This window comes from Chrysochloris asiatica, unplaced genomic scaffold (assembly GCF_000296735.1).
Source record: "Chrysochloris asiatica unplaced genomic scaffold, ChrAsi1.0 scaffold00254, whole genome shotgun sequence".
NCBI lineage: Eukaryota > Metazoa > Chordata > Mammalia > Afrosoricida > Chrysochloridae > Chrysochloris > Chrysochloris asiatica.
This window is the reverse complement of record NW_006408772.1, coordinates 1,723,899-1,733,957: the sequence shown is the minus strand read 5'-3', so window position 1 is coordinate 1,733,957 and position 10,059 is coordinate 1,723,899. Positions and strand designations below refer to the sequence as shown.

The window sequence follows — 10,059 nt, the reverse complement described above, 5'->3', positions numbered from 1 at the left end:
AGGTTGGCCCAGGATTGGACATTGTTTCGTTCTGCTGTACATGGGGTCGCTATGAGTCGGTTCCAACTCGATGGCACCTGACAACAACAACAGCAACATACACTTTATCCACCAATTATCTGTCAAGATAATTGGTTGATGTTTAACCATATTAAGAGGTAGGATGTGATCAAGTACCAATGGCACTGAATGGAAAAATGCAAGCTGTACTGTAGTTATTGGTGAAAGAAAAGGATCTAGGAATTGACAGAATGCCAACTGAAATGTTTCAACAAACTTCTGTGACACTAGAGATGTCAACTGGACTATGCCAGGAAATTTGGTGGCTGGCACGTTGCTGTGATGCTGGGCGCTATGGCACCAGTATTTCAAACAATAGCAGAGTTACCCATGATGGACACATTTCAGCAGAGCTTTCAGAATAAGACAGACTAACAAGGAGGAGAGACAGACTATTCATGAATGTTTAACGACAGAAAAGCTTATGAATAATAGCAAAATATTGTCAGATAAAGTGTCAGTAGATGGAAACATTAGGAATTATACCAGAATATTGTCAGATATTGTCAGGCCAGAAGATGAACCTCTCCGGTTGAAAGGCACTTAAAATACCAGTGGGGAAGACCTGCATCCTCATATTGAGTTAACCATGATATTGTGAATGGAGAAAAGCTTTCAGGTACTTTATTTGCTGATGGCGTACAGCTCAAAATAAGTCAAAACAGCTACAAATATCCACTGCTAATTGGTATATGGGATTCATGAAATATGACTGTAGGAAAATTGGAAGTTGTCAGAATTGAAATGGGAGTCATAAAGAGCTATATACTAGGCATTTGTTGTTGTTATGTGTGGTGGAGTCAGTTCCGACTCATAGCGACCCTGTACAGGCTTTCTAAGTCTGTAGATTTTTGAAGGAGCAGAAAGCCTCATCTTTCTCCTGTAGAACAGCTGGTAGTTTCGAACTGCTGACCTTGCGGTTCGCAGCCCGATTCCTAACCACTATACTAGGCATTAGTCAGCTGAAATAGGCTGTCATTGGCCATTCTGAATATGACAATCATATGGTATATGATGCTTGGAAAGACAATTTCAAAAGAAATGGCTTAACATTCATCATCAAAGAGGACATTCCAACATCTGTCTTGTAGTATAATGCTGTCTGTGATTGGACAATATCCATAAGCCTGTAAGGAAGACCAGTTAATACCACTGTCATTCAAGTTTATCCACCAAGCACTAAATTGTTGATAAGTGCCCTTGAGTTGGTTCCGATTCATAGCAACCCTGCATAGGGTTTCCAAAGTCATACATCTTTGCAGGAGCAGAAATACTCATCTTTCTCCTGTACAACTGCTGGGGGGGTTCAAAGTAGTTCACAGTCCAGCGCTTACCTTGTATGATCTTTTAACTTCAAATTAGAAAAAGAAGATTCAGGCTTTCAAGTCTGGCTGCTGTTCATCTGCTACCAGGATGCCTCCTGGATTTGCAGAAGGAGCAAATGACAATGCAGCAAACCAGGACCTTGGACTTTGAGTGCCCATGTCTTCACAGAACTGCAGAACTGCATGGCAGCTCAACTCACTCACCGTCTACCACCCACTAAAGACAGTGATAATAAAATTGAAGAATTATACCAATTTTTTCAGTCTTAAATTTCTCAGACATGGAATCAAGATGTTTTGATGTGAAGGTTGGAAACAAAGAGGAATGGTCAGTTTGGGGGAAGTATGGCCTTTGTGATAGAAATGATGCTGGAGATCCTATGACAGAATTTAGCAAAGCCAGTATCTTATTCATTGCAAATACCTTTTGTAAACAACATAAAAGGTGAATATACTCATGAACCTCACCAGATGAAAAACACAGGAATGCCAACTATATCTGTGTGACAAACTGTGGGAAAGTTCAATAGCATCAGCCAAAACTAAGCCAGAAGTCAACTGTGGAACAGACCATCAATTGCTTATAAGTGAGTACAGAATAGGACTGAAGAAAATTAAAACCAGTCCAAAATATGACAATGAACATATCCTTCCTTAATTTAGAGATTATCTCCAGAATGAACAGATTTGATTCAATACACATTCATGACCAATGACCAGAGATGTTGTGGGATGACATCAAGAACACCATACAATAAGAAAGTAAAAGATCATTTAAAAAACAAGAAAGAAGGAAAACACCAAAATGGATGTCAGAAGAAATTTTGAAAGTTGTTCTCCAGCACAGAGATGCTAAAGCAAATGGAAGAAATGAGGACGTCAAAGAACTCCACAAAGTGACCGAAGAACATCAATGAAGCAGCGAGCTAAGCCCTACATCGTTCAGCAGACTACTGTGAACCTGGGTGGAGACCTGGTCAGCCAGCAGCGAGGCAAGACCTGGGGACTCATGGGTTCAGAGTCAATTACACAGCCACAGAGGACTAGAGTGGAAAGAAAAGCAGCCAGCTGATAAGAAGAGGGCGGACAGACACAAGAACACCCACACTTGCAGATGATACCCACTTGACCTGGCTTCAATGACTGGATGAACAGAGCTCAACCCGAAGAAGAAAGAAGAGGAAAACATTGTTATCTGATACAATTTGATAGCTCAAAATAGGAAACAAATCCGTGCTGCAAGAATTATTCCCACCCCCTTCACACAAAGAATAGACAGGGATGGGCAACTTGGACATTGGCTACCCAAAATAGGGGGATGGATACAAAGGTAAGAAGTGGCTGGCTTACAAGCTTTCAAGAGGGAACCTAGATCCAAAAGGCATGGAGGAAGGTAGAGTCTCCAGTGAATAGTATCCAGCCTGTCCAGGAAGGGCTGATGGAATGAAATGCAGATGGGTCTCTTGTGATGCAACAGTGAATAATTGTTATCAGGACTGATTGTGAGGAAATGTAAAGGTTGGAAATGTAAAGGTGGACATTTTATAGAAAGGAGGGGAGTGATTATAACTTTTCAGTCTAGGAGCAGTGGGCCCTGGGACCATCAATGGAGAAGAGCGAAGAGTGGGATCCTACCCAGAGAAGCAGTGAGGCCTGAGATGAAGGCAGAGAAGACGACATGAAGAAATGGAGTGGCTGGGGACTTGAGATCTAGAGAGGGAAATGGGCTGTGTGCTGAGGACCGTGGGGGGGGGCGGGGGCAGCGGGCAGGCTTGCAGGGTATACCCTTTGGTTGGGTGATGATGCAAGGACGGGATGGTAACTATGGCAATGAAACGATGTATGATAGAATGAATGTAAAACTAATGTTCTCCCATGTAAACTATCACACAATTCACAATAAAACATTAATTAAAAAAAAAAAAAATCTCTCAGGGCAGCTTGGAAAAACAAGTTAAATATTACAACAATGTGTGTAAAGACCTGGAGTTAAAATACCAAAAGGGAAGAACATACTCAGCATTTCTCATGGCTGAAAGAATTGAAGCAGAAACAAGGCTCCTGCTTGCAATATTAAAGGATTCCACAGACAATAATGTGAAAAGCATCAAAAGAAGATGGAAGGGACAAATAGAGTCTGTCTATCAGAAAGACATGGTTCAATCATTTCAAAAGACAGCATAGGGTCAAGAACCAATGGTACTAAGGAAGAAAGTGGCACTGAAAGCATTGGCAAAAAGTAGGGTTTCAGGAATTGACTGAATACAAATTAAATAATTCAACCAAATGACACAGCACTGGAAGAGTTCACTCATCTATACCAAGAAATTTGGAAGACAGCTATCTAGTCATCCAATCATAAGATATCCATATTTGTGCCCATTTCAAGGAGCTGTGATGCAAAGTAATATAGAAAATAACAAACAATATCATCAATATCACATTTAAGTAAAGGTTTTCTGAAGATAAATTTTAAAAGTCAGCAACTGTACACCAACTGAAAACTGCCAGAAACTCAAGCCAGATTCAGGAAAGATGTGAAACTAAAGTGATCATTGCTGAATTCAGATGGATCTTGACTGAAAACAGAGAATACAGGAAAAATGTTTACGTGTGCTTTATTCACTATGCAAAGGCTTTCAATTATGTGGATAATGAAAAGGTATGGATAACATTGTGAAAAATGGGTATTCCAGACACTTACTTGTGCTCATGAGGAAACTGTACATAGACAAAGAAGTCATAGTTTGAATAGAACAAGGGGATACTGGATGCATTAAGATAAGGAAAAGTGTGCACTAGTTGATGTAATCTATCACCACACTTATTCAATCTGTATGCTGAGCAAATAATCCAAGATGTTGAATTATATGAAAAAAAAACATGGTATAGGGACTGGAGGAAGACTCATTAACAACTTGAAATATGTAGATGATACAACCTTGCTAGCTGAAAATGAAGAGGACTTAAAATACTTATTGATGAAGATAAAAAAAACACAGTCTTTGGTACAGGTTTCATATCAATGTAAAGAATACAAAAATATTCATACCTGGACCAATAAACAACGTAATAGAAAATAGAGAAAAGATTGAAGTTGTCAAAGATTTCATTTTGCTTGGATCCACAATCAACATTCATGGAAGCAGAGTCAATAAATCAAATGATTTACTGCATTAGGCAAATCTGCTGCACAAGAACTCTTTAATGCATTCAAAAGCATAGTTACCAGTGTGAGTACTAAGATGCACCTGACCCAAGCTCTGGTATTTCTAATTACCTCATGTTGCTGTTGCTGTTAAGTGCCATGGAGTTGATTCTGACTAACAGTGACCCTGTACAGGGTTTCCAAGAAGTAGTTGGTTGGTTTGAACCATTGACTTTTTGGTTCCCAGTCCAGTGCTTATCCTACAGTGCTACACCAGTAATCCTGTTTCCACATAGCCATGTGAACATTGAATAATGAATAAGAAAAACTTTATAAGAATTGATGCCTCCTTTCATGACACTGGAAAATAATATTGATAGTACCATGGACTGTCAAAAGAACAAACAAATGTGTGCTGAAAGAAGTACAGCCAGAATGTTCCTGGCAATCCAGGATGGCCAGACTTCATTTCTCATCCTTTATACATATTATCAGGAGGAACCAGTCCCTGGAGAAGGCTATCATGCTTGGTAAAGTGACACTCCTCTTTACCCCCAAAAGATGGATCAGCACCGTGGCTACAGCAGTGGGCTACAACAGCATGATGACCCCCAAAAGATGGACCAGCACATTGGCTACAGCAGTGGGCTACAACAGGATGATGACCCCCAAAAGATGGATCAGCACAGTGGCTACAGCAGTGGTCTCAAGCATAGCAATGATTGTGAGACTGATACAGGACCATACAATGTTTTGTTGTGTTTTGCCTAAGGTAGCTATAAGTTGGTACTGATTTGATGGCATATAACAACAACAACAATACACATTCTATAATAAGTATGTTTGTAACTGGTGGTATAAATATATTTTTATAAACTTGAGGAGTCTATTTTTGAGATAAAAATGTAATAGGTCATTTAATAAATAATTTCATTCTTTTAGATGATCTATCTTTGCCGAAATGCCAAGGATGTGGCTGTTTCATATTATTATTTCCATTTAATGGTACCAGCTCACCCAAATCCTGGGACATTTGCAGAGTTTGTGGAGAAATACATGAATGGAGAAGGTAAGAATAACTATTTCTTTGGAATTTTTAAAGATGAGTGATTTAGAATTTGATTTGATTAATTGATTGAATTTGATTCAAATAAATAATATCCCAGACTGTAACCTTTCTGATGTCATTGTCTCTTATCATTTGTAAAAATATAGAAGCCCTCGAAGCTTAAAAGAAGCATAAGATTTGCAGCTCTGAGTAGAATAATATGGAAGCTTGACACTCTAACCAAACACTTGAAAATACATATTTAGAAGATGAGTAGGAGTTGTTGACAATGCTTTTTCCCCTGAGATTGAGCCTAATGAACCAATTCTCTCCCGTCTTTTTTATTAGAAAAGTATTTCACAATGTGTCATTTCAACTCTATTGAGCAAAGGGGAAGGGAAACAAGAAAATGTCCACTTAAATGTCCCTTTAATTCTAAGAATTATACCAGGCCCTTTAACTGTGCTATTTTGCCTAACAAAAGAAAAGCTCTTAGAGCTTTAGTAAGTTGTTTATAGTTATTCACCTAGTAATTATGGGTCATAATTCACAAACAAATATGTGACTGTCTCCAAAGCTATTGCTGTTTCTATTCATTGTACAATATGAAAATTTCAATCAGATTTCTCAGACCAGTGTAAGAAATACTCACGCATCAATCTGGGAAAGTTTGCCTTTATAGATAGTCTTTCCTAAAATCAAAACCTGTTGCTGTCAAGTAAATTCCAACTCATGGTGACTCCTTGTCCTCCATATGATTTTCCGTGACTTGGTTTTCCACCACACCTTCCTTTTGGGAAGCCTCTGCACTCAAAACTCCTATGGAAGTTGAATGATTACTCATTTTAACCAGTCAGGGACTCAACCCTTAGCATAGAACAATGGAAATAAAATAATAAAATAGTGCAGGAGAGTCTAATATTCTCAAACAAAACAGATTGTTCTAAAGTCCTGGTGTGGCACTGTAGGATAAGCACTAGACTGCAAGGCTGGTTTGAAGTGTAAGTTCGGCACTTCAAACTTATCAGCCACTGCTCGGACAACCTATACAGAGTTGCTATCAGTTGGAACCAAATCTACAGCACTTAACAACAACAACAATAATAAGTTTCTACCACTTGTTATTTTATTGTACTGTGGTGGTTTGTGTGTTGCTGTGATGCTAGAATCTATGCTACCAGTGTTTTATGTACCAGCAGTATCACCCAGGGTGGATAAATTTCAACAGAGCTTCCAGACTGAGAAGGAGAGGCAGACCATTACTATAAGGCTAGTCACAGAAGGTCATATGAATAGCTTCAGAACATTTTCTAATACAGTGCCAAAAGATGAACCCCTCAGATTGGAAAGCACTCAAAATATGACTGGGGAGAAGTTATCTCCTCAAAGTAAAATCGACCTTACTAATGTGGATGGAGCAAAGCTTTCAGGATATCATTTGCAGATTGGGCACAACTCAAAATGAATAGAATAATCTGTAAACATCCATTAACAACTGGAATTGTGAAGTAGGAATCTAGGAAAATTGGAAGTCATCAAAAAAGAATTGGAACACACGAAGATTGATTACCTAGGCATTACTGAGCTGAAGTGGAATAGATTTGTGCATTCTGAATCAGAGAATCATATGTTTGGAGTACTGGTATGGCACTATATGATAAGCACTGAACAGTTAACCTCAAGACTGACAGTTAAAACTCACCAGCCTCTCCTCAGAAGCCCTATACAGGGCTGCTGTGAGTCAGAACTGAATCAATGGCACTGATCAACAACAATCATATGGCTTATTATTCAGAGGTTGACAAACTGAAGAGAAATTTCATTGAATTCACCATCAAAAAGAGCATTTTAAGCACTACCTAAAAGTACAATGTTACCTGTGATAAGATAATATACATAAGACCAGTTATTAGTAGTAGTATTAAAATTTACCCACCAACCACTAAAGTCAAAGATGAAATTGAAGATGCTACCAACTTCTTCAACCTGAAATTGATCACACATGCAATCAAGATGTAGTGATAGTTATTGGTGATTGGAAGTCAAATGTTAGAAACAAAGAGGAAGAATCAGTAGTTGGAAAATCTGGCCTTGGTGATAGAAATGATGATGGAAATCATATGATAGGATTTTTTAAGACTATCCCAAATACCTTTTTTGAACTATAAAAAAAGGTGACTCTACATATAAACTTCACCAGATTGAATACACAGGAATCAAATTGACTACATGTGTAGAAGGAGGTTATGGATAAGCTCAATATCACCAGCAAAAAAAGTCCAGGAGCCAACTGTGGAACATTGCTCAAATGCACATTCAGACTAAAGCTGAAGAAAATTAAAACAAGTTCAGTTTCACAAGAGTGAAAATACGTTCTACTTAAATATATTCAACCTGAATCTAAAGATCATTTCAAGGACAGATTTGACATGTTAGACACTATTGATTAAAGATTGGAGGAGTCGTGGGATAACATCAAGAATATCATATATGAAGAAAGCAAAAAGTAATGAAAAACTGGCACAAATGGATGTCAGGAGAGATGCTGAAACTTGTTCTTTATCATAAAAAATAAAAACAAAAAACTAAAGCAAATGGAAAAAAAAATGATGACATAAAAGAGATGATCATAAAATTTCAAAGAGCAGCTCAAGAAGATAGAGTTAATTATTATAATGAAATGTGCAAACCTCTGGACTCTGAAAACCAAAAGTTAAGATCACACTCAGTATTTCTCAAGCTAAAAGAATTGAAGAAAAAATCAAGTCTCAGATTGCAATATTGAAGGGTATAGTGGACAAGCTATTGAATGATGCAGGAAGGATCAAAAGAAGACAGAAGAAATACATAAATTTCTTTGAAAAATCTGCTAAAGAAATGTAGATAGTACACAAGTCTCAAAAAATGCCTCACACTTTAAAGAAAGAATATGTTGAATAGAGTAAAAACTGAATAGGATTACTTGCAAAGCATAATAGAGTAAAGTGAATGGCTCGTTGCAAAGTGACACACTTTGACTCAGAAATCATTATATCATTTTGTTAGTTTTTGTATTGGGTAAGGCACACATATGGGTGAAAATGGATAAGGGAAGAGGAAAAACAGCATTTGCTCATGTATCATCTCTAAATTTTTCTAATAGTCTGCTCTTTTTGTGAAAGTGACATGAAGTTGGTAACGATACATAGCAACCCTGTATTGGTTTTCCAAAGAACAACTTGTGGGTTTCAACCACTGACCTTGTGGTTAGCAGTCCAGTGCTTATCCTACAATGCTACACCAGTCTATTAAAAATTAACCCTTACCTTCCAAACTGCCAAGAGTGTAATACATACTAATATAGTTACTTTCTGCAGTTGATAGAGCATGTTTATAAATGGTGAATTTGTGAGTGGGACCTAATCTCAAATTATTTTTGATAATTCCACTATCTAAATTATTTTCACTTACAAATTGATTTCACATACACCTCCCTCCCCCTGACACACATAAGTTTCAGAAACTGCTTTCCAAGCTTCTGAATTGAATTAGTCAAAAGCAGACTTTATATGTTTTATTCTAAGCTATATCATAATGAACGCTGAGAATATTTTTGAACATGAGTTATTTCTCTACAGAGAAACATACTTAGGATATAAGACTAAGCCATAAGGATTTTTTTTTTCAGTCTATCATTAATTTATGTTTATTTGTTCTTTTTAAGATGTATAGCAATATAACTTTGCTCTTTAATTTTAGTTCCTTATGGTACCTGGTATAAACACGTAAAATCTTGGGAAAAGAGAAAGCACTCTAATATGCTATTTATGTTCTATGAAGATATGCAAAAGGTAAGAACCTGGAAATGCAAAGTCAAATTAAGAATTTCTAGTATTTTATTCCTGTTAAGTGTTGGCCAGTCTGTTTTGACTCATAGTGGCCCTGTATAGGGTTTCCAAGGAGCAACAGGCGGAACTGCCAACCTTGTGGCTAGTACTCATACTAGTACCATAACTGGACTCAGATGTTGTTGTTGTTGTTAGGAGCCATCAAGTTGGTACCAACTCATAGTAATCTTATGCACAGCAGAATAAAACATTACCCAATCCTGGGCCAACCTTACTATTGTTGCCACGCTTGAGCCCATTGATGCTGCCAGTTGGCCAATCCATCTCATTGAAGGTCTTCCTCTTTTTCTCTGACTTTCCACCTTATCAAACATGTTATCCTTCTCCAGAAACTGGTCCCTCCTGAAAATATGCCCAAAGTATAAGAGACAAAGTTTGGCCATCCTGGCCTCTAAGGAGCATTCTGGCTGTATTTCTTTCAACATGGATCTGTTGGTTCTTTTGGCAGCCCATGGCATTTTCAATATTCTCTTCTAACACCATAACTCAAATGCATCAATCCTTCTATGGTCTTCCTTATTTACAATCCAGCTTTCACATGCATATGTTGTTGTTGTTGTCAGGTGCCATCGAGTCGGAACCGACTCATAG

General features: G+C 37.8%; 1 protein-coding gene across 1 annotated transcript in view; it reads left to right on the top strand.

The window, feature by feature from the left end:
• The window catches only part of SULT1E1 (sulfotransferase family 1E, estrogen-preferring, member 1), a 24,111-nt gene that overhangs the window by 10,996 nt on the left and 3,056 nt on the right, over window positions 1–10,059 (top strand). Inside the window, exons 4-5 of the mRNA XM_006873769.1 lie at window positions 5,476–5,602; window positions 9,320–9,411. Of these exons, the coding sequence (XP_006873831.1) occupies window positions 5,476–5,602; window positions 9,320–9,411 (219 nt within the window). The remainder of the gene's footprint in view (window positions 1–5,475; window positions 5,603–9,319; window positions 9,412–10,059) is intronic.